At 49.5% G+C, this 24,675-nt stretch overlaps 1 protein-coding gene across 2 annotated transcripts in view; it reads left to right on the top strand.

The window, feature by feature from the left end:
- Nucleotides 1-24,675, top strand: part of HUNK (hormonally up-regulated Neu-associated kinase) — a 100,614-nt gene that overhangs the window by 71,042 nt on the left and 4,897 nt on the right. For both annotated transcript variants that reach the window (XM_046003908.1, XM_046003909.1), the window contains exons 6-10: nt 5,919-6,054; nt 10,754-10,916; nt 14,835-14,918; nt 19,566-19,613; nt 23,359-23,536. In XM_046003908.1, coding sequence (XP_045859864.1) covers nt 5,919-6,054; nt 10,754-10,916; nt 14,835-14,918; nt 19,566-19,613; nt 23,359-23,536 — 609 coding nt within the window. The remainder of the gene's footprint in view (nt 1-5,918; nt 6,055-10,753; nt 10,917-14,834; nt 14,919-19,565; nt 19,614-23,358; nt 23,537-24,675) is intronic.

Here is a 24,675-nt window from a genome sequence, read left to right on the forward strand (position 1 = left end):
AAAAACAAAAACCAAAAAAAACAACAAACCAGTAATTATTTCAACTTATGATACATGGTTTAAATTATAGCATTTTTACTTTATCGCTGTTATGCATTTTTTTTCTCTTGAGTTTATAAAGCATCCATGAAGCTGACCTTGAATTTATGCTTGCCAAATGGAATTCAAGCTGAAATGTGTTCTTGTATGTAACGATCTAATTTGGCGTGTGCTTTCCCCTTGGCCAGGGAGGGTAGAATCTCTTTGTACCCTTACGCCTGGGAAAGGCAGACAGAGCTCACTTGGAATCCCAGGAAGACTCTAAGGACCTGGAGAAAAGCTTCTTGTTATTTTAGTCATGATAGGCCAGGCTGTGCTGCAGTAACAAATAGCCCCCAAATCTCAGTGGCTTCAGACGACAAAGACTTATTTCTCCTTCATGCCACAGATCTGTGGAGAACTGAGTCCAGAGTTGGAGGATTCCACCCCTCCTCGTCAGTCGGGGTCCCAGCCTGCTGGAGCAGCTACCATTTCAAACATACCAGGTCCATGTGGAGGAAACAAGAAGTCTAGATCATGTCTCGTTTAGCAATTAAGTCTCCCACCAATGTGCTGTTCATAAGTCCTAGCTTTGTAAAGTGTATATCACCCGACTCACCCTACTAAAGGGGATGGGGAAATACAACCCAACTGTGTGTCTAGGAGGCAGAAAACCGGTAACATCTATTGAACAGCATGAGCATGAGCCACGGGCTGTGGTAACAGGAGCAGGTGGTTTGGCCCATGGTCCCTGGGATGGGCTGTGCAGCAGGACAAGGGCAAGTAGCTCAGCAGCCCAAGAAGTCAGTCTCCTGACTTCAGAACTGACATTGTTTTGGGGTGCCTGGGTGGTGCCATCTGTTAAGCGTCCAGCTCTTGGTTTTGGCTCAGATCATGATCTCAAGGTCCTGGGATCGAGCCCTGCGTCAGGGTCCCCGCTCAGCATGGAGTCTGAGATTCTCTCTCTCTCTCTCTCTCTCCCTCGTGCTCCTGCTCTCTCAAATCAATATCTCAATGTTTAAAAGGCAAAGAACCAACACCGTTTTAACCCCAGTAATTTTACCCAGACTTAGCAGGCTGGGCTCTAGGCGTTTTCTGATTGTGAAAATTAAATTTACCTTAAAGAAGAAAAAGCTCCACCCCGAAGGTGTTTAAAAAATAGTTCAGAAGAAATTCCAAAGAAGATATATTAGAAATGTTCTGAGCAATTTTAGCATCACTGGGGTTGGCTCCTGCTCTGAGCCGACAGCTTTGACTTTGGCCTTAAGCTCTGTGTGTGCCTTTTAAAGATCTTCACATTCCTAAGGGACTTTGTTGTCTTGACTTGCAAGCGTGAACAAGCAAGAATTGCGTTTCTTTCTTCTTCTTCATCTTTTTTTAAAAAAAAGATTTCATTTATTTAAGGGCACCTGGGTGACTTAGTCGGTTAAGCGTCTGCCTTTGGCTCAGGGTCCTGGGATCGAGCCCTGTGTTGGGCTCCCTGCTGGGTGGGGAGTCTGCTTCTCTGCCTCTCTCTCTCTTACTCTCTCTCTCTCTCTGTGAGAGGGGCAGGGGAAGAAGGACAGGCACACTCCCTGCTGAGTGCGGAGCCCCACACAGTGCTCAGTCTCAGGACCCCAAGGTCATGACCCGGACCTAAACCGGGATCAGTTGCTTAACCGATGGAGCCACCCAATATAGAATTGCATTTCTATATTTAATTTTCCAATTAAGGAATCCAGAGTCCTCCCCCCCCCTTTTTTTTAAACTATTGGGATATATAAGTATTTTTCCTGTTTCTCCTCAACAAGGGCTCATGCCAGCTATCAAGCGTGGTGTTTGCTCAGGGCATCTAGGCTGCTGGCTTGGGTTGTCCAAGTGTATGGCTCCAGAAGGCAGCCCATAGATCCGCCTGCCTGCTCACGGATGGGACTTGACCCGAGCCACTGGGGCCCTGAGCTCCGTGCTGGCCGTCTTATCTTGTTTACACAGTGAAGGACCCCAGTTTTGGAGATGAGCCCCTGGCCTCCTGACAACCCCCCATTTTTCCAGCCCTTTGCCCTTTATACCCTGCTGGGTTTACCCCTTCTTCCCAACCAGCCTGGCCCACCTCCATGTATGATACCGTGTGGTACTATCTCATTTATCTCCAGAAATACTTGCTCTCCAGCAACAAGAATAGCTGAATGGCCATATGTAAGTCATTTTCACATTATCCTTTTGTTCTCATAATAATCCTGCAAGGTAAAGACTCTTAGTCCCAGTGTATCAGTGAGGAAACTGAGTCTCAATGCACTTCTGTAGCTTCTCTGTTTTTGAATTTATGTCTGCTCAACTCCCAAACCTGGGTTTTCCTCCTCCCTTTACTTTACTGGGTATAAGATGCTTCCCTTCCCCCCAGATTTGGGGGAATTATTTATTATTGCTTTTATATTCTGAGTAATGTCAGAACTGGGATGTCCAGATGTAAATATGCCAGTTTCATTAAGTCTCTCACCAACACCCTTATTTTATTTATTTTTTAAAAGATTTTATTTATTGATTTGAGAGAGACAGAGAGAGAGTGTGTGTGTGCGCAGTCAGGGGGAGGGGCAGGAGGAGAGGGAGAAGCAGACCCCCGGCTGAGCAGGGAGTCTGAGGCAGAGCTCATCCCAGCACCTGGGATCATGACCTGAGCCAAAGGCAGATGCTTAACCTGAGCCCACCCAGGTGCCCCTCACCAGTGCATCTTTAATTTAATGACTCTGTCACTCATATTTGCAATGATCTCTATACATCGATTGTATCGTAGTACTCTTTTTTAGATTAAGTTGGGAGCATTTTTGCTCAGTTGGAAGAAAAAAAGACAGCGTTACTGCTTTTGTGAGTCCTTCAAGCTTGCTTTCGAAGAATTGCCCCTCATCTCTACCACATAGCTTGGAAACTGAAACTTCTGGGACCTTTCCAGTTCTTGCTTCTAGACAGTCTCTCTCGGCTTGTTGGCACTTGGCGTATCACAGCGTCGGGAATGCCTTTCATGGCTTACATATTTTTCAGACAGCTTGTCTTTACATCTCTGCATCTCAGCGATGGTGCTTCCACATTCCAGACAGTCATTTCCGAGCAGGAGAATTTCATACCACAAAGTCAGGGAAGTGAAGCCGAAGGGGAGGTGTCTGCAGTTGCAAGGGAGATCTCTGAGAAGCCAGCGCCAACGGAGATCTCTGAGAAGGTCCAGCTGTCTTATAACTTGTTGTTGCTTTTGCCTCGGAGGTGGTAGGGAAGGAGCCTCGAGTGGGGATGGGACTCCACTTGTTTCTGATGGGCTCCCTTCTACAGAAGGTCCCGTGGCTGTGTCTGTGGCCTCTAGCCCTTTCCCTAGGCACGGTGTCAAGGTGCTCACACTAACCGGTCCAGACTATGGAAAGCAGACGCCTCCTGGAGGAAAGTAGGTTTTGCACCAGAGAAGTGTGTGTTGCATGTGATACGGGGCTCAGAGAGAGAGCTTTCTGTGTGGGTCATCCCTACCCTGGGGCCTGAATGGAGACCCCATGACTAGCTTAGAAGAGTGGAGAGCCATGAGAGGCTGTGCCCACCATGGCTTTCCAGGACAGTGGAGAATTTTAATCCCTCTTGCTCACGAAACATTGGGATTTTCAAGATTGTTAAGATAAACTTTGGAGAACTCTCCTGATATTTTCAAAGTCCTTTTTGGATGGAAACGCAATGTCGGTGATGTCCAAAGAAATAAAATTCATCAGTAGAGATCAGAACTAAAATTACTTGTGCTCATCAGCAATTTGCGAAGATGGCAAGCGCGTGGTTCTGAAAATAGAACAGAAACACACATCCAATCTGTTCTTAGCATTTCTGGTTAATCATACTCTGAAAAAGGCCGGCGGTAGCCTTGTTGTACAGGTCCTTTGAGGGTAATCGACAGAGATGTCTCAGAAACGTCGTGAACTCGCAGCCTCCACATTTCAATCGAGGAAGCCCACATCTTTTTTGTTTGACCCATAGACAGCCCTGATCTGGCATCCAGGTGACTCCTGCAATGTTGGGGAGTCGAGAGAAGGGAGCTAGAGGTTCTGGAAAGAGGAGCTTTTTTTTTTTTTTTTTTTTAAGAGATCTTGCTTTTCATACCACTGAAGAATATTTTAGGAAAGTTTTATTTGGAGACCCCACTATAAAACTCAGAGTATTAAATGTACCTCATGAGCGAGCTGGTGTCTGCACATATATTTTTACCCACACCGTTCTTAATGAGAAATGACCTTCTTGGTGACCACACCAACTGGATGGGAGCCCACTGGGGGAGTTACTGGTGGCATGACCAAGTAAAAGTTGTTTCTTTCTTTCTTTTTCTTTTTTTTTAAGATTTTATTTATTTATTTGTCAGAGAGAGAGAGAGTGCACATAAGGCAAGCAGCAGGAGAAGCCAATTAGGACTATGTTCTGGAGTCTATTACTAGGTATACTGGAAATTGAATATCATGGACAAAGCTACGTAAAAGGATATTTTTTATAGTGCCAAGATGATACAAGATTCTGTGCTCCTTCTCCGTAAGAGAAGGAACATAGAATGAAAAGAAAATCGTCACCCCACAACTCAAGCAAGACAGACCATCTTCATTTGGAAGTAATCCCTGGCTTTTTGCCCATATGTGTTCATGTGTATTCTCCTGCTAGCCGTCTGAGAGCCTGTGACCTTCTTGTGAATTACACGCATGTTTTCCAACATCATGCCGTTGTCCCACATTGTTATAGTCTTCAAGGATGCAAATACCTACTTAGAGATGAATCAGCTTTCCTATCCCTAGTGCCCAGGTGGACAGCAGGTGTTCTGTTAAGCACTCATCTAATGAAAAGAGACCCAGGGCTTTTGAAAATCATTTTCGCCTGGAATGGAAAGGAAAGGGGGCTGGGAGGATCGTATAGTTTGTCAGTTGCTTCTCATACTCTTTCCTTACATACCACGCTCAGCATAGCTGATGTGACCACAGCCAGCTTCGGTTGGCTACAAAATAAGGACAGTCCTGAATGGCGTACATTTTGCCCAAGCAGCCCCTTCATTTTGAGGGAAGGCACAAAAGGAAAGGGCACATGGGTTTACTGGAACTTTGTACACAAACTAGGCGTTTGAAACTTGGGGGGCTGCTACAGAGTTTCCTTACACTTTCCCTCAACCTGGCTCTCTGATCGGGTTGGCCGTGTGGGCTCTGGCTGGTCTGGGCCCTGTGTTGTCCGTTCAGAGTCTGGGGACTAAGTGGGCGGCCACGCAAAATGCCTTTAAAAGAAAGAACCAGGGGTGCTTGTGTGGCTCAGTTGGTTAAGTGTCTGACTCTTGATTTCAGCTCAGATCGTGATCTTGGGCTTGTGAGATGAAGCCCTGCATCTGGCTCCATGCTGGGCGTGGAGCCTGCTTAGGATTCTCTCTCCCCTTTGCTTCTGCCCCTCCCCCACCCTAAAAAAAAAAAAAAGACCAGAAGGAAAGTAGGACCTCTTTTGGTGTCTTGAGACTGTGTTACATGGTGAGGGGTACGTTAGAGGGTATAATTTAGAGTGCCTTTACCCCCTGGTTCTTTTCTGAGTACTTACTCAAAAATCCAACTTGAGGACAAGCATTTTCTCTTTACTTGCTTTTATCCCTTCAAGCCTGGAAATAGAATAGCTCTTGGGCTTATCTTTAGAGACGGGCTACGAGTTTGGAACATAGTCTGTCCTGGGAAGTGTGGGGCATGGGGAGACCCGAACTGGTTCTTGCTTCACCGTGTACCCTTGGACAGATATCTTAAGCTCTTTGGACTTGAGGCACCTGGAGATCCAGGGAATAGACCAGTGCCAGCCGTGACTCAGGAGAGGGGGTGGACCGCCCGCCTCGAGTCTTGGGGGCATCTGCGTTTGGCCTGTAACATGGCTCTGTTTGCCCAATGTCTTCCCAGGCGCCATCAACTTCCTGCGCTCTCTCCTGGAACCAGATCCTGTGAAGAGACCCAATATCCAGCAAGCACTGGCGAACCGCTGGCTTAATGAGAATTACACGGGCAAAGTGCCGTGTAATGTCACCTATCCCAACAGGTAACCAAGTACACACAGAGGGACCCCTTCTCGGGCTGGATGGGGCTGCCTTAGGAGCCCTGAATCCTTCTAGAAGTGGTAGATGATTTAAGGAAAAGCTGCATTTTCTCGTGACGGCCCACCCCCCACTCCGTGCCTGCATACCCTCAGCACACGAGAGGAAGTGTAGATGGGGCCATTTCATGTGGTTGTGCCGAGTGTGCCCGGCTTGGCACACCCAGCAGAGGGTGGGGTGGAGGCTGGAATCCGTGCCACAGTCTCCTTGTCAGACTTGCCCTGGAGACTTGCATCTTCAGAGTGGCCCCTCTTTCTAATTCACACAAAGGGACCATTGGGACTAGCTGTGGCCTGAGTGAATGTGTGTGTGTGAGTGTGTCTGTGAGGGTATCCGGTTGTGTTTGAGTGTGTGTGAGATCCATTCCCGAGCCGTCCTGCCAGCCTCAGGCAGAACCCAGCGGGGTGGTCGCTCTTCCCATTCAAACTGCCCCTCCGGCCCTTCTGCTGCTGCTTCTTTGCTCCGATGTTGAGTTCCTGCTTAGAATGTTGGGGGCAGGAAGAAGAGGCAGTAGAAGGAGACAGTTGCTTCAGGCCATGTTTCCCTGTGGACTTCCTGTGAGGGCTTCCCCGGTACAGCTTCCAAGAGGAGAACGCTTCAGGTGAGGCTTTCAGGCAGGGATCCACAGCGTGGAGACCCTGAGGGACACCTCCACACACGTCTCCACGGTTGCTGTGCTGACTACAGATTTGAAAACAAGTACAAGAAAACATTGCCTTGTGCTTTCTGCCTGCTCATTGGACGTATTGTTAACTGCCCCGAGTGAAGGCATGAGGACTCTCACCTTGGTTCGTTTACAGCAAACATGAAAACCACATGGGTCAAATACCTTCCAGGCCTGGGATCCACGTTCTAGGGCCTGGGCCTGCTCACTCTGGTCTGAAGCCCAGATGAGAACAAGGACTGCTGATGAAGGGGGACAGGTATTTTCAAAATGTCCAGAAAGTTCTAGAAATATCCACCAAGCTGTAAGAAAGCTGTTGCACTGAGTTCTCCAAATTGGATGGGCAAGCAGGGCTCTGTCTTGGGGAGAAAGTTCCTGAAGAATTTAAGAGGCCACAGGTGGAGTCTGCCTCCCCTGCAACTGAGCCAAATTTACCCTCCCTGTGGCCGTAGATGAGGTGGTTTCACTCCATAGCGTTCTGGAATTCTAGCAGTTGACTCTTGAGATGTAATTTAAGCAAAGTCTAGGTTACTTAGGTTACCAAGGGAACCTGGAAATAGATTTGCTGGTTTCCAACACCAGCTCCACTTGGCCCGTATCTGAAACAGACACCAGAAATATCATCTCAACGTGAGACAGAAAGCAAAGCCGAGGAGCCATGCCTCATTACCTGTGCTCGCGAAGGACGGCAGCGCACAGGTGTGCTTTCCCTTAGAGGAGGGGGCGCTGGTGGCAGCCACATGGAGTCATTAAGCTAATGTAATCACTGCCTAAATGAACGTAATCAATCCACTCACCATGGCAGCTGTTCAGAGGAAGCAAAGCCGGTATTGGAAGTCCAGTCTCCCCCACCTTGTTGGCCGCATCGTCATTGACAAAGAATCATACCGTGGCGTCTCATACTATAGTTTCCCACGGGTGATAGTATTTGTAAATTCAAACTTAAATGCAAGGATTCTCCACTGGTTTTTGCCAGGTGAGCAATTTTTTGCCTTTGGACTCGGGTCAGAAACATAAAGGCTGCCCATGAATTAGTTGGCCTGTGAAAACGGTTAAGATCATGTATATTAAAGAAAACAATCACTTGCTATTTTCTGTTTATACACAGCCCACTGCTCATTTTGAACCAGAGGCAACATCATGTTCCGTTTAAAAGTTTTAGATTTAAAGAAATTTAAAGAGATTTAAAGAAACTCTTGCAGGAGGTTGGTTTTTTAGTCTTGACTTTGAAAAATGTGTAAGGCAAAAAAAAAAAAAAAAGAAAGAAAGAAAAATTAAAAAGAAACAGTGCTTTTGATAGTTATTTTTCTGGTTTGACCAGAACACAGATAATTGGAGTCAGAGCATGTGATCAGGGAAAGGAATACAGACTATATCATAAAGTATATTTTATAGCTTCCCAACAAGCCTAGCCTCAGATGTCATTATTTTAGATGTTGTTAAAATGTTTTACTTTTGGGAAAGAGCGAAAATACGGGGCTTATGTTTTATATCACTCTTCTGTAAAGCCTTCTGTTAAGTCATTTCGGCTTCCAAGTTGATCTCCAAAAGGCAAGAGGAAAGTATCTTTAAAAGTCAACTTTTTATAATAAATATTCATGCCAGTCAGTCAACAGTTTGCTGTGCAGGGAGCCAGCCTCCCTGTGCTAGGAGCAGATATTTTTAGGGAGGTGACCTTGGCTGCCTTCCTCCATCGCCTTGCTCAAGCCTGGACAGTCTCCCACCGTCCACTTAGCTCCGGGGGTGGGCGGGAGGGAAAGGAAGTCATTGGCTAGTGTTCTGGAATATTTTACTAGGGTCTACATTGTTCAAACACGGGGAGATAGTAAACAATTAAATAACTGATATTGCAGACTTCCAAATATACACGTTGCTCACTGAAAATGTTTAGTACTCCCAGTCAACGGAGTCGACAGTGTCTTTTGGCAGAGCTCTCTTTTCTGAGGACAGGAGATATGAAGGGCAGAGATGGGGTGCCTGACCCTGCTTACTGCCCCCGTCTCACCTCCATCGCCCAACCCCACCCTGGTGGCACCCCTCTCCCTGATCGCTCTCCCTTCCTGGGCTTGCTCTGGGTAGAGGGCGGGATACAGGACTTGCCGCCGAGGGTGGCGCGGTGGTTGATTGGCCAGGGGCGGCTCACGTACCCGCGATCTGATTGGCCAGAGGGTGAGGCCATGTGGCCGTACTCTGATTGGCCAAGAACTAGGTACAGGGCCCTGGTCTGATTGGCCAGGGGCAGGGCCACGCCCACACAGGCATTGCTGGGTAGTTTCCAAAATGGAGCCTTCTGCCTTAGTAAGTGCTTTGTCAAAGTTCAAGTAATTGCATTCTTTTTAAACAAACGTTATTATTATTATTATTATTATTATTATTATTATTATTATTATTTTTAACCACTGGTCATTCCTACATACCTACCCCATCCGTTATCGAGAATTTGATTTTGTGGCCAGCGAGGAGGGGAGGGCAGATTTTGTGGTTCCTTGGGTGCATTCTCTGAATGGCACTTAATAACGTGTCTAGCGAGGGAGTGTGCGGCCATAGGTTACACCGATGCGGGGTGGAAGGTGGGCCGCGGACCGAGGTCTGCTCTTGCCCCCCTTTTCAGCTGGTCTGTAAATTCGGCAAGTCAGTTTCCTCTTCTGTATCATTATGGACTTGTCCTGTGTGGTTTCTCGGGGTGTTATGGTCTGAGGTCCCATAAAAAGCGTCCTTGGACCCTTGGTGGAGGGTTGGTGGACTACAGAGCTTTCTGGCCGGTTGTGTTTGCCTTCTGCTCAGACTGCCCTATTTATAGCTCTCTTAAGGGCTTTAGAATGTTCTAGTTGATGATGTACCCCCGCTACCCTCACTCACATGCTACACTCCCCAGCCTGCTTGCTTGTTCTCTGCAGTCCTTCCTCGTGTCTGTCTATTTGAGAGCTGCTGAGTGTAGAGGTTTAGCATCAAGACTGGGAGCCAGACTCTCCCTGAGGGTGCACTCCTTTTTGCCTATGGGAGCCCGAGGCAGTGCACTTCACAGCTGCGGGCCTCAGTTTGTCCCGCCTGTAACATGGGGGTCATCATAGTACCCACTCATAAGATTTTCGTGAACACTAAATGAACTAATTTCGTCTATTTCCTACTGGAATGTTGACTCCACGAGACAGGGACTTGTTGAAGGATGAGTAAGTGAATGAGTGGGTAAGTAGATAAATGAGTAGCAGGCATTCCGTTCTAACCAAGGAGTTTATCTTCATAATACTCCTGTGAGGAAGCTCTAACCTGTCCTCCCAGAGCACCCTCCTTTACACCCGAGCCCCCAGTTCCCTCTGTGAATGTGGGATCTCACACTGTTCCTTTAAACGCAGTATGGTTTGGCTCGTGAATGTGCTCCTTTCTGAGCCCAGCTTACACCCAACTCAAGTGTGGGCTCCATACCTGTGTCCAATAAACACATTTTTAGAAAAGACTGCCAGATTGTAAGAAATTCGAAGCTCATTGGGAAAATTTGAGTATAGTCTAGATATTAGAGAATACTAAGGATTATTACAAATTATTAAGTTATTGGGTATATGGATGACATTGTGATTCTGCAGAAGATGTCCTTGGATCTTAAAGGAGCACACTGGGGTGTGTAAGAATGGAAGGTCACGATGTCTGTGACTTGAAATGCTTGAGCACTAAATACACAAGTAAATAAATAAATGAAGAAAATAGGGCAAAGTGTTAACAGTGGTGTATTCTGGTTTGGGTACACAAAGGTTATTTATACTCTTCTTACTAGCTTTCTGTCTGTGTGACATTGTTCATAATAAAAAAGGTCGAGTGAATGAATGGACGAGTGGATGGATGGACACGATTGTTCATGGGGGCCCTGATTGGTGGTGGGGGGGCAGTGGGTGCTGTGTGCCGCCATGTTTGTGGGCATCCCTAAGGGGGTCCCGGAGCTTCTCAGTGGAGGAGTAGAGGTGACCGGTGCTCTCTTTGCTGGGCAGGATTTCCCTGGAGGACCTGAGCCCGAGCGTGGTGCTTCACATGACGGAGAAGCTGGGTTACAAGAACAGCGACGTGATCAACACTGTGCTCTCCAACCGCGCCTGCCACATCCTCGCCATCTACTTCCTCTTAAACAAGAAACTCGAGCGTTATCTGTCAGGGGTGAGTGGGGCCCTCGTGGCAATTTTCTCTGCTCTCCGTGGAAAAAGGAGCTCTTACACCTGGAGTGTTTCTCAGTTGCTGACACTTGATCTGAGCTGTTAATTTGAACTAATGGGAGGCTGGGTTTCTGAATGTGGGATAAAGTAGTAGCAAAACCTGCTTCTCAGGTGGCTGGTGCTTTTTATCTGCGGTGTTTTTCAAACATCCTCCCACAGAGTTAACCCCCCAGGCGGCACCGGGCGACATTCAAGCCACTTTCCCCTTCAATTTCTCTGTTGCCTTCTCTGTCTGCCTTTGAGCATCTTGGGTTCCCGTGTTAAAGGCATCGGGGACTTCTGTGGTCCTACAAGTTGGGGAAAGGTGCCTCTCAGGCATTCATCTCTAAAGCATGGTTTATGAGGAGGCCATTATTTATATGTACTTCTCTGGAAAGTAAAAAGGAAGCCCTCACCCGTGAGAGTCGCCCTTCGTGATGGTGCTATTTAAAGTCATGTGATAGGCAACTCAGTGTTCCGCAAATTTCCACTTAACAATAGGCTTTGAAACCTTTTGTGAGGTTTCTGTATTAGGGCTAAAGGCGATAATCTGCCTAGAACTGGGGAGATGATATTCCCCTGCCATGGCAGAAAGGACCATGCGATAATGCCCAGAAGACAAGATGGTCAGAGTGTATCTCTTCAGCAAACAGATTGGGGAGATGTCTAGAAAACGTTGCTGGGTCGACGAAGAAGCCCATTGGGAGGTTTGTCAGACAGTTGGCAGAGACTGCAGATGTTTCTAAGCTGACTCAGCTTGGGGAATTTGCTAGACTTTGCTCCAGCGGGAAATTATCCACAGAAGTACTTCTTGGGTGAACCACCCAAGGAAAGATGTACATAAGGAGAAGCATTCTCAACAGTAAAAGACTTTTAAAAATAAGAACCGTGTTTTGTGGAGGGGAAGAAAACGTGCTTTGTGTAAGCAGTGAAGGGATGACGCTTCTGATGGGGACAGATACTCAGCTTTGAGACTACATGTTGGAGATGGTGTCACCGTTGCAGGAAAGCTACTGTAGGAGAGGAGTGGAGGCCAGAAACACAGGACCCTTGACACAGTATATATTTTTTAAAATTAAGATTGATTTATTTATTTGGGAGAGAGTGCACGCGCAAGTGCGTGTGCAAATGCTGGTGTGGGAGGCAGAGGGAGAGAGTCTGAAGCAGAGTCCACACTGAGCCCAGGGCCCGCGGCAGGGCTTGACCTCACGACCCTGAGATCAGGACCCGAGCCGAACCTAAGAGTTAAACACTTAACTGGCTGCACCACCCAGGTGCTCTGACAGTGTATTTTTTTATATCATTTTATTATGTGATAAGGAGTAAGAAAATCTCTTGTACCCTGCCCAGTTCTCTGTTCTCCCGTGATGATGAACTTAAGAGATATTGGACTTGAAGCTGCTTCCCATTTCCTTTATATAAGAAGACCACATGCCCCATGTTTTTTTCTTATCTTATCCTTTTAAATTCCTATTTGATATATATTTTATCATGTATGTGATCTGTTAGTACAGTGGTACATGCTTGTAGTTACAAATAAATATGCATATATTATAGGTGCCTTCTTATACCTTTTTCACTCATTTGAGTTCAAGGTCACACCGTCTGGGGACCACTGTGGTAGAAGATAGTAGTTAAGAATTTTAATAGCTTTTGGGTACCTGGGTGGCTCTGTTGGTTGGACGAGTGCCTTCAGCTCAGGTCATGATCCTGGACTCCCGGGATCGAGTCCCACACGGGGCTCCAAGCTCCATGGGGAGTCTACTTCTCTCTCTGACCTTCTCCCCTCTCATGCTCTCTCTCTCAAATAAATAAGATCTTAAAAAGAAAAAGAATTTAAATAGCTGTCAAGTAAAAGGAAGAAAAGAGGATCAACACGCTGATTTTTTTTTCAAATGATGACTGTTGTTCAAAAATTAGTTTTTAGAAAGTGTCTCCCTGAAGCTGACTATCAAAGTCACAGTTCTATATTTAAAGGCTGAAATTGCTACTTTCCTAAACAAGCTAGCCGATTCAAACGTTATTTTGGCAGAACTTATTTGGACGCCGATCGATAAGATGGAGGGACTTTGGGGTTTTTTGTTTTGTTGTTGTTGTTGTTGTTTTAAAAGATTTTATTTATTTATTTGACAGAGATCACAAGTAGGCAGAGAGCCAGGCAGAAAGAGAGGGAGAAGCAGGCTCCTTGCTGGGCAGAGCCTGATACAGGGCTCCATCCTGGGACCCTGAGTTCATGACCTGAACCGAAGGCAGGAGCCCTACCCGCTGAGCCACCCAGGCACCCCTGTTTTGTTGTTTTTTAAGGATTTTATTTTTAAGTAATCTCTATACCCAATGTAGGGCTTGAACTCACAACCCCAAGATCAAGAGTCGCACACTACTGACTGAGCCAGCGAGGCACCCCAAGGGACTTTATTTTTTATTATTTTTTTAAAGATTCATTTACTTATGTTTAGACAGAGAGATTGAGTGAGCGAGCACGCACCATGAGAAGGGGTGGGGGAAGAGGGAGAAGGAGAGAGAAAATCCCAAGCAGACTCCACACCGAGTGCAGAGCCCAACACGGGGCTCGATCTCACAACCCTGAGATCATGCAGTCAAATGCTCTACCACTGAGCTATACCCCCACAACCCTGAGATCATAACCTGAGCCAAGACCTAGAGCCTGGCGCTCAACCCACTGAGCCACCCAGGTCTTTCTGCTGCCTGCCTCCGTATGTACAGATACAAACTTTGGTGACTCACGCTCTTCCTAAACAATCACTGAAGCTCTTCGGCCGTGTCTTGATTTGTCTTTGTTTCTTGCCATCTGCTTGGTTCTGCTCCTCCCCTCTGCCCAGCGTCGGGGTGGCACGCAAGTGTTACAAAGCTGAGCCCGGCTCTGTCTCCCGAGAATGTTCTATGGAAACTCAGCTAATGCGCTTCTCGCTGGAGAAGGTTTTTATTGTATGATGTCTGTTTGGTGCCTGTTCCTTCAATCATAGCACCTACCTGGTCTGAGGACCAGCGTCTCGGTGAGGGGCTGCTTTTAACCAGAGTGAATTAATCCCCGCAGACACTACAGCTGGTCCGCTCCCCAATTTCTGCACACGGCTGATTTAATTGCACGGGATGCACTGTCCCGGCTATTAATCTCATCAACCAATTACTAACAAGCCTTGTATAATTTAAAAACCGAAACCAGGGAACTCAAAAGTAAAATATGTACCTTGATTATTACTTAATTATTGGTCGTTTCTCCCTTTCTCTCTCAGTTCTCATCTCTTCTTTGTAGAACCAAGAAGCATGGATTTTGTGTTGGAGCCTGTAAGGTCATTCCGTGAATATTTGTTGGTTGGTAAATCGATTAGTCATGTAATTCACCCATCTCCAGACAGGATTGGACCTCCATGGTGCACCTAGATAGTTTTAGATATAGTTGGCCGTCATCTTTAAGCCGTATTATGAATTGCTGTGAATCATAGGGGAAGGGGCAGACGATGCTCACTGTTTTTCAATAAAGCCAATAAACAAGGTCCCTGTCCTGTCTCATGATTCCATAACATAAGTCATTCTTTCTAGCTCACATACTTGGTTTCTGCTTTCACATCTTAGAGCAGCCTTCATCGCGCAGATGAAAAATCAGAGACCAGCCCAGAGCGGAGACGTGCCCAGGGTCAGCAGGAGGAGGCTGCCTGACTCTGGGTCCAGGACTCCCCGCTTCTCCTCATCCCGCCTGCTGGCCCTCCTCAGATGAGACTCTGCATCGCAATGAACTGGCTTGCCGGCCGCTTCCAACACTTTTTCTGCCAAGTGCTGGCTGAAAAACTAATGACTGCTTAATGGACATTTCTGTTTCCTGTGGGTTAAACCGTGCTTCCCCCCCCCCCTTCTCTTCTGATAGAAATCTGACATCCAGGACAGCATTTGCTACAAGACGCAGCTCTACCAGATAGAAAAGTGCAGGCCGGCCAAGGAGCCCTATGAGGTGAGTGACCCCCAAAGCAAAACCCAGGATCGCTTAGGAAGAGTGGATTTCCATTTGGAGAGCAGAATGGAAAGGAGACCAAGGATGGTGGGACATAGAAGCAGCAAAAGACAAATGCTTCCTGGCTTAACTGAGCCCCGAAAAATGGTTTCCAGGCAAGCCACCATCTCTCAGTCGTCAGGCTGTGGTTCTCAGCTGTGGCCACACGTTAGAATCCCCGAGGAGCATTTACATACCTGGGTGTGTGGACTGCTCCCTCAGACCCCACACTGAAGCTCATGGGGGCAGGAATCAGGGGGCGGTGGGTGTGGGGTTCAGTATTTTTTAAAGCTCCCTGGCTGACTCCATTGAGTGGCCAAGGTTGGAAACCATTGTCAGGACTTCAGAAGGCAAAAATAGGTGCTCAAAAAGGTACATGAGTATAACGCTTGGCATCAGAAAGAGACAGTAAATGAGGGACAGAAAAAGTTTTGGATGAAACCAAGTTTTTCCAGGCACCTGTTCCTGGCAACTGAATGCTACCCAGTACATATCTAAAAGGAAACACCGAGATTCTTTGATTTCAGAGAAAAACTAGTATCATATGGCAAGTTGTACCAGTTTTGGACCCGATATATGTGCTTGTGAAGAGACTGTGCCTGGAAAGCCGGATCCGGGGTCCCGGGGCCCAGGCTGAGGTCTCCCCCACCCACCCGTCCCGGACTCCTCACTTGGTGCTTTGTCAAACGTGGCTCCTCTGCCTTCTCACTGATTCTCCTGGGAATCTGCTTGTTCCCCCGCCCCCCCCCCGGGAGCCTCTGCCATATGCCCCCGGAATGTTTTCAGTTAAGGAGAGATCAGTACGGAAGCCTTCCTCATGCCGACAGGCCTGCCCCCTTCCTCTTCCCTTTCGGACTCAGTTTTCCATCCTCGTGATTGCATGAGCTGGGCCTGTCACCTGGGAAGGAAGTTCTCCTGGGTTGTTCTTGAGTGAGGGTGGGCAGTGACTGAACACCGTTCCAGGCTCCTTGGCTGTGACAGAGAGTACCTGGGGCATGGCCCAGGCCAGTCTTGGCGACACGGGTGACACAGAGCCGAGCTGCCAGGCACCATTGTGACAGGAGCCCAGGGAAGGCCACCCCTGAGCGTCGAGGCAGGGCAGAATGGCAGGGCTGTCCTGTCTAGGCAGAACCTAGGGGGGCGGTGAGATTGAGGGAGGGGGGGATGGGGAGGCACCCGTGGCTGAGGAACCCGCAAGGATGATAGGGGTAGCTGGGGGGCGTGTAGGAGACCGCAGGAGAGGCCGAGAGTAAAATGGTCCGTGGTGTCGGCTGAGCTGTTAGTTAGACTCTGGCGGGGTCTGGAAGTGGCAGAGGCAGAAAGAGATTTCATGGGCTCCAGAAGGGGAGGGAGGGAAGTGAAGACAGTGCGGGTAGACCTCTCTGCCGGTGACATTGGCAGTGAAGAGAAGGAGAGGCCGTGTGGGTTGGGAGGAGTGAGGGTGGGGAAGTTGGGAGGAACTCCAGGGATGGCTGGGGGTGGGAGGGCTTAGCCTTGACCCTGGGCTGTCTTCCTCTGAGACAGGCTGCAGTGCCAGCGTGGTAAGGGGTGCAGGTCAGTTTTGGGGGCGGGGGTGCTCCGGGGCTGAGCCCCAAGCCCGAGCACAGCATTCAGGCTGAGGGCAGGAGGGCGCAGGTGGTGTAGGGGGCAGACTCCCCTGAGCTCCAGACCCCTCTGGCCTGTTGTTTACTAACCCTCCTCCTGCATGAGCAAAGGTGTCCTCAGTCCAGCGTGCCTGGAACCATCCCACTCCTGTGTCCCTCTGCAGGTGCCCGCCCCACCCTCAATATAGAGCAGAAACATAGGAGTTGCTTTTCCTGGCCCCCCTCTGCCCGCTTGACACCTAAACCTCTCAAACCCCCTACACCCCCTCCGTCTCAACCCTCCCACCCATCCAGACACCACTGCCTCTGGCCTGGATGTTGGTCACAGCCCTCACTGGTCAGCCCCTTTCCCATGAACGCCTGCCTCTCGCTTCTTGGCATACCAGCCAGAGCCAAGCCATCCATACCCAGATGGGGTCACTTCCCTGCTCCAAGCCTTCGAAGGCTTCCTTCACCTGGAAGGCAAAGTCGGTGACATGGCCGCCGCATCTGTTTGTCCCCCAGACCCACACACGCAGCCCTGCTTCCTGCCGTGGGCTCAGACCCATGGGGCCTTCAGACTTCTGTGCTCTCCTGGCTCCCAGCGCTATGAACTCCCTGTTTCCCTCTTCCAGAATGTTCTCCTCGCCTCTCTTTGCTGATTGATATCTTCTGTCTTCAGATTCCAACCCCTGCCATTCTCTGGCCTTTGCTATTGGGTCCCCTCTCTCCACAGGCTGTCACACCCCATTCCACGTCCTGGAACTTGTCCCATTTGCACGTTCTGTTGCTCAGGGAGTGTTTGACTCACGTCTATCTCCCACTCTGGACTGTGAGTTCATTAAGAGCAGGGAGTATCCCTTTTGCTGCCTAAGCCCTAAGGCAGGGAAGGACATCTGGTCACTTGCTCTGAGGGTTGTTACCTCAGCTGGGGTGCAGAGGATTCAGAATTCACCGTGAGGCTCCCTTGCCTCTTGGTCTGCATTTGACTCTTGAGGGACTCCGGTAACAACTTACCCAGTGCCCCACGTGTGTGCCCTAAGTGGCCTCCGAGTCACCCTGCTGGTGCCCGTGTCCTTGGTCGCCCTTGAACCTGACCCCTGCAATTGTTTGTTTGAAAGCATCTGTGATAGGAAAAGGGCCTTTTTTTTTTTTTCCACCCAGATTATTTTTCTCGGATGATTATCTCGTTTGGCCTGAAAACACACAGCGAGTGTTTTAAACACTTGTTGAAACATTTGATGGTTAGGGTTTCAATAGGAACGCTAATGGAAAAAGAGCATTTCAATTTTCTATGAGCCATTTGTTTTCTCCAAACGGCAGCCATACTTGTACTAATTAAGTTACAGGCCGTTACGAGATTGTCTCTCCCGCCTCTACTGGAGCCCAGAGCGTGGAATGGGGCCAGTTAGAAAACGTGTTCAGAGGAGCTGAAGGGGCCCAGGGTTTCTAGATAAAGCCCCCTCGGAGCCTTCGCGCGCCTCCTTCCAGTCGCCATCCGCTGGTCCAGGATAAGTCGCAGGGAGAGGGATGGGTTTCAGGTCACTCACTAGCTGGCACCGGGGTGGCTCGGGGGTGGCTCGGGGCCATGTCCGTGTCCCAGGAGCGTGCGTGGCCTCTTTGTTCTTCTCGGCTCCGGTTCTGTTTCTCCTAGGAGACAAAGGAGCTGAATTAAGCTGAAATAATTTCCCCCATGGGATTACAGGGCTGTTCTTGGACGACTTCCCCACCTTTCTCCTCCTCTTCCTTTAAAAGGTGGCAAATATGTCTGTAAAAGTGGGACATCTGTCTCACCTTAGAATGCCTCGAGCATGTGCCCCCAAGGAAAAGAAAAGCTGCCCTCGAGGGTGGAGGTCAAGTTGAGGCAGTCATCTTACTTAAGCTGGCTTCTTAAAGCTGCAGAGAACGAGAGGCTGTGTTTGTTAAAATCGCTCCTGTGCAGAGCAAAGTCAGCTCGGGCTGGAGGGCTCCTCTGTGGCGCAGAGCCATGGGGCAGCCTGGGAAGGACACTGTGCAGGGCGTGGCAGAGGGACCGGACCCACGTGCGGGGGCGTGCTGTCACAAAGCATGACAAAGCATCACACCCAGGGTGCACAACAGCACCCTGTCTCTCAGTTCTGGAGGCCAGAAGTCCGAGCCCAAGGTTGGTTCCCTTCGAGGCCTGTGAGGGGAGAACCTGCCCCGTGCCTCCTAGCTCCAGGGGGTTACTAGGATCTTCGGGGTTCCTCGGTTTATAGCACCACTGAAATCTGCCTGAGTCTTGACCTGCTCTTTTCTGTGTGTGCGTCTCTGGGTCCAGTTTCCCCCATTTAATGAGAATCCCAGTCCCAATGCAGTGGGGCTGGATGACCTCCGTAAATGTGACTCCCCAACGGGCCCCCTCCTCAAAGGTGAAGGAGAATGCACTTTCACACATCCCTATCCCCCAAGCCTTAAAGGGAACACGATTGGCCTGTCCTGACCCTGTCTTCCAAGAAGGTCTCATTCTGAGGTCCTGGGGGTGAGGACTCCAGTGTTCAACCCATCACAGGGGGAGTAAGTTTAAAGGGAAAACACTAAAATATTCCCTTGGTGTCTTGTTTCAAATCTACACAATTTGTAAAAATAAAGTGTGGAATCAGATCAGACACTCCGTGCTGCTGGAAATGGAGTGGTGGTTACCTTTGGGGACTGGGAGAGGACACGGGTGGGGGTACAGTTGGGTTCTGTATCTTGGTCTGGGTGCTCATTCCGTGCATGTTTTTACTCTTGGAGAAAATGCATTGGTTGAACCACTCCCTTGCCGTTAGAGCACTCCTCCGTTATGTGTCTTAGAGTTTAATTAAAAACTTAGCTAGAAAACCTACTCAGTGCATGACCGAGAGCATCTGCTACCTACTTTCGTGGTGATTTAGGAGTTTGGCTTCTTGTCTCTAAACATCGAAACGAGTAATTCTCAGCCAGAGCTGCAAGTGGTAGGGGATAGACTTTAGGGGATAAATAGCAGGTACAGTTTCTAAATTGTTGGAAATGTTGCTTTTCACAGGCCTCCCTGGACACCTGGACAAGAGACCTTGAATTTCATGCTGTGCAGGTAAGAACTTGGGGGTTATGATGAATTCGTCTAAGTTCTCCAAGGAGAACCAACAGGGAGTGTGTGTGTGTGTGTGTGTGAGAGAGAGAGAGAGAGATGCTTGGATGCCGAGAGAAAAATGGATATTTCAGCTCAGTCCCAAGGCCTTCTGGAAGCAGAATTCCTTTTTCCTCAGGACACTTCAGTCTTTTTCCTTCTACTGCCTTCAACTGATTACACGAGGCCCACCCACATTGTGGCGGGTCCTCTGCTTTACTCAAAGCCTACTGATTTAATCGCATCTGAAAAGTAACCTTCACAACAACATCTGGACTGCTGTTTGACCAAACACTGGGTACCGTGGCCTAGCCAAGTCGACACTTGAAATTAACCACGACATATGACCCTGAAGGTTGAGGGATCTCTCTGCTCGGGGCTGTCTGGATTCTATATCCCCTCCCCCATCCCACTCTGGAATTAAAATGCAGAATCCAGTTGTGAGTGGGTTTATCAGAATCCCCTCAGATCAGACTGATGCTTTCTAGGTTTAGTTGACCATTTTTTATTGTCTTGCTGTAACTCTATACTTGGCTATGCATTTATGTCCCTACCTGCATAAGAAGTGGTCTGTGCAACAGTCCAGAGCTTCCATGGCCAAATTTATGAACCATGCCCTCTTTTTCTCAACTCTGTTATTTTTGCCCTGTGGCAAAATCGGATCTCTGTGGCTTTCCCAAAGCAACCGGCAAGCAACACCCGGGCCCCTGGGCCATCCCAGCGGGAGGTCACCCTGTTACTCCCACAGGAGCAGAGCTGAGGAGGAAAGGGGAGGGGTCCTGCTCTTTGAAAGGCAGGAGGCTGGAGTCACAGGGACAAGTCTCAAGGGACCAGTGCTGGGGCTCAGATCTCAGAGGCTGAGGACCTGCTTTTTCCTCTTCCTACTCGCTGTCAGGCCTGCAGACCGCTCCTTCCAGAAGCCCGGTGCACCATCAGCCACTAGCTGCTTTCTCTTTTCTCTGAAACAGTCCCAACACTAGAAGAGTCTTGGGTAGACCCTCCTTTATGATGCCACATTTTCCAAGTGTCCAGTTTTATAAATGTCCGCTCACTTGGGCAGTGGGTCGAAAGTGGTTTAAAGAAAACCAGGAGCTGTTTTGTATGGGGCTTGCTTCTGGGCCTTCATGGAGTCCCCCTCTCTGATCTGCCTTGGGGAGTTTGGTTGCGGTGGGAGGGTGGTGTGGGTGTGGGGAGCAAGTGAGATTCAGAAGAAAACCAGAGAGGCCGCGCGGGCAGCAGCATCGCTGGGAGGGGAGCGCGGGAGCGGGTGTGGGCATGTCGAAGGGGGAACATAATGAGTCCCTCTGAAGATCTGTTTCTGTTACATAAAGCAGTTTCGCATCCCATTCCCCAGATCCTCTTGTGGAGAAAATAGGGCATGCAAATGAAAAGGTTTAATTGGATGATCGGTTGCATTTGGTCACCTGCGCTTGGAGGGCGCTGAGATTGGCTGGTGACGTGCAAACGTGTCCCTCGTGTGGGCTGTCGACCATCCACACCGATCGATCTGGCATTTTATCCCTGGCAGGGATCTGCCGGACTCTGAATTCTTGGTATCCCCCTAGGAAACTGGTCACCATGAAATCACCTATTCTTCTGGGCTGGAGAAGCATGTCCCAGGACCTTTGGGAGAAATACCAGGGTGTAGGATCCTGGGATTAGGTTCAACAGGGTGGCCCGAGCAGGTGTCCTTATTCCATTTCCCCCCTCCTTAGACCCCCTCCATAGCAGCTTTCTGTTTGGTGCCAAATATCCCTTTATCAGTTACCAGAGAGATTTCTAGAGCCAACCTTGGGTTCTCTCTGCAGAAAATTCATGTCTACTACACCTGTCCGTGCTAATGAACTCTAGTTAAGCGGTGTTGCTGGGGCCCGGAAACTTTGCATCTTGACTCTTCAGCTTTTGAGAAGCCAAAGAGAGCTGGGGAGGAGCTAAAATGAATCCGTGAAACCAGGCAGCCCTCTAAAGAGTAGGGTCCCAGAGCAGCCCAAAGGAAGCTGTACTCATCGTTGTGGACCGGTCCTGAAAAGGAGGGAACGCCAATCTTGTCTTTCCTTCCAAACACTGTTTTACAGTGTTTCACAGAAGTGCATTTGATCGCCTTTTTTGCTGTTCAGAGTGCCAACAGTGGACCTGGTGACTTTTCCCATAAAAACAAAAGTAGAAAGAACAGCATGAGAGGAGGAAATTTTGCCAGACTTTTTAGGACAAGCCTCTCATGTGCCCTTTGATGTTTGGGGCACAGGGGCGTGTGAAAGCTTGCTTCCCTTTGCGTTAGAGAAGGAGTTGTTGGTGTTTCATTGAAACAGGGAGAGTGAAGCAGTAAAGAACCGTGGCCTTGACCGAGATGGGCTGGAGCAGGCGGCCCCCTCTTTCCACTCAGTAACATTCTGCATCGGGACCTGGAGCACAAGACTTCTCTGTGCCATCTCCAATGCCGACCTGGAGCCCGGGGACCACAGCTTAGTCCTTGTCCCTCGGCAGCTCCTGTGCCCGGCTCTTTCTCTCTCCTGGCCCTGCTCAGGCTTCCAGAGGGCCTGCAGTGGCAACGGGAGAGAATGACCGCTCTCTGGGCTTCGCCTCTCTTTTCTTCCCACCTCGGTCCTCTACTGGGGACAGCCACGTGGCCCTCACGGAGACCCTCAGGCTGGGCACGGCACCCCCACTTCCAATTCCTTCCCTCCTGCTTTCAGAGTAGGCTTAATGAACCCCACTCTGCAGAGGCTTTGAAAAACCTCATCAGAAAGGGCCTACCAAGCACTAGAGAGGCTTCCTTAAGAAGCTTTTCAACAACACCCATGAAAAATGGATGAGCTCTCTTGAATTGCAAATGCTCTTAACACTAAAGGCAAAAATGCATAACTGTCTTTTTTTCCCCCTCTCTGGCGGTGAGGTCAGGGACTCTGTTAAAGGGTAAACATCAGACACTCTTCAGGGCCAGAGAAGGAACTCCAGGGCCGTATCACTCCCTTCCCAGGAGCTTGAACTCGATTTTAATTCAGTTCGGTTTCCACTGGCTTTTTTAAAATAAACATTTCAATAACTATTAAACCTTCTCTCTGTGTGTCTGGCTTTATGTCAGAGGCTGTGGGGTGGAAGATACGTAAAATAGGAAACTTCACTCCTGTCAGAGGGATCCTGGCTGGTAGAGTTCAGGAAAGGCAAGACTTAGAGCAAAAATGGCTAAATAGTGCCGGTGCTAAGCATGCACGCGAGGGCGTGCGTGACCAAGGGTGGGCACGGGTCAGAAATGCCCAGGCTGGCTCAGGACTCCCGCCTTCTTGGCTTGACTGAACACACACGAGTAGGCATAGGGATGGAAGTGGTTGTGTCTCCTCTGTGGGCTGAATATGAGGGCCCTGATTTAGATAAGTCAACAGATTTCCAGAAGTGCTCATGAGCTATGCCTTAGTTCCTTCAGCATGTTGGAACTACTGACCTACTTAGGGTGATCTTGCTCTTGCTGGAATACCTCGAAACAGTGCCATGCAGGGAGCTGGGGGTGATGGAAGCTGGCTTGTTGGCCCCGGGACGGGGGCGGGGAGGGGGTGGTTGGCAGGGAAGGGGGCTTCCCCGGAGCGTCTGCAGGGCCCTGGCTCTTACGATGTTCATCGTCAGTTGAGAGCAGAGTTTTGGGAGGCTGGGCTGTCTCAGATCTCCTCGGAGATCTGCGTGTGTCTGAGTCCATGTGTTTACTTCTGACTCGAAGGATGAAAAGCCCAAAGAACAAGAAAAAAGAGATTTTCTTCATCGGCCGTTTTCCAAGAAGCCGGACAAGAACGCGCCCGCGCACAAACAGCCCCCGGCCTCTCTCATCACGCAGATTCAGAACACGAAAGCACTGCTGAAGGACCGCAAGGCCCCCAAGACCGGCTTCCCCGACAAAGGTGGGTCAGCTCGGCCTATGGGCTGGGCCCCTTGTGTTTCAAGATGTGTGGTCACTGCGTACCCCTCACGGATGGCTGTGTGGGCCCGTGGGACACACACGATTCTTGTGCCCATGCGAAAGCAGGGAGCACACGGCCGCCTGTGCAGCCAGGCTTTGAGACAGCGGAGCGGTGGCAGGGTGGGGGCATCTGCACTGTATTGTGGGAGCAGAGATGGGGTACATGGTACCGTGGTTGGGAGCAGAGATCAGGGAACAAAATAGTCCAGCAGCAGAGACTGGGATGCAGGCGTAGTGACGGGGGTGCCCAGTGTTGTGGAACAAGGGACAGGTGTTCAGTATTATAGGACCAGAGTTCGGGGTGCAGAGCACGGTGTTGAGAGAGCGTGCACAGGAGAGAGAGCCCAGTAGAGGCACTGAAGCCTGGTCGATAGAGTCTGGGCTCTGGGCTGCGGGTGGGGGGGCTCAGACCCCTGCTCTGTTGGCTTTTTGGGAGCTAAGATCCTAACCCTTAGAGGATCCAAATTTGATCCCTCGGGTAACTGATAAATACAAGGCTCCCTCCTCCGGAACAGCACGGAGAGGTGTGGAAAGCGAGCAGGGGGAGCCGGAAAGTGTTGGAAAGATTCAAAGAGCGCCGAGCAGGGGGCCTGTTCCCCTAGGAGAGACCTGGTTCTCAGCCGGGGAGGAAAGTTCCACTGGATTCAATTTCATTCTTGAGCTTGCAGAAGGCAGGGGATGTCTCTGGGCGGACTTCTGTTTGTCCCCCCTTAGTGCTTCTGCTCTCTGGCTTGGTCACCAGCAGCGACATCGGGCCCTTGATGGTGCTCTCTCGTGCTTGTCCCCAAGAAAGTCTCGGTCAGTGCTGATACTTTGGAGAACTTTGCCACCCTCGAGGTGGATTCCGTGCCTGGTAGTTTCCTGGGCCGGTCATCATTGGTTTCCTTGCATTTTTCTTCCTCCGCCCGGAGGCATCTGAGAGCCTGGCAGTTTGCAGTCGCTAGCACCCGAGCATGCGCTGTGTGGCCAGACCCTGTTGCAGGCTCTTAGCTCACCCCAGTGAGCTTATTCTCACCCTCCTTTCTAGAGCAGAGGAACCAGGCACGGGGAACCGTGCAAAGTCAGAGAGCTGGTGAGCAG

Source organism: Meles meles, chromosome 4, assembly GCF_922984935.1.
Source record: "Meles meles chromosome 4, mMelMel3.1 paternal haplotype, whole genome shotgun sequence".
In the NCBI taxonomy this organism is placed as follows: Eukaryota; Metazoa; Chordata; class Mammalia; order Carnivora; family Mustelidae; genus Meles; species Meles meles.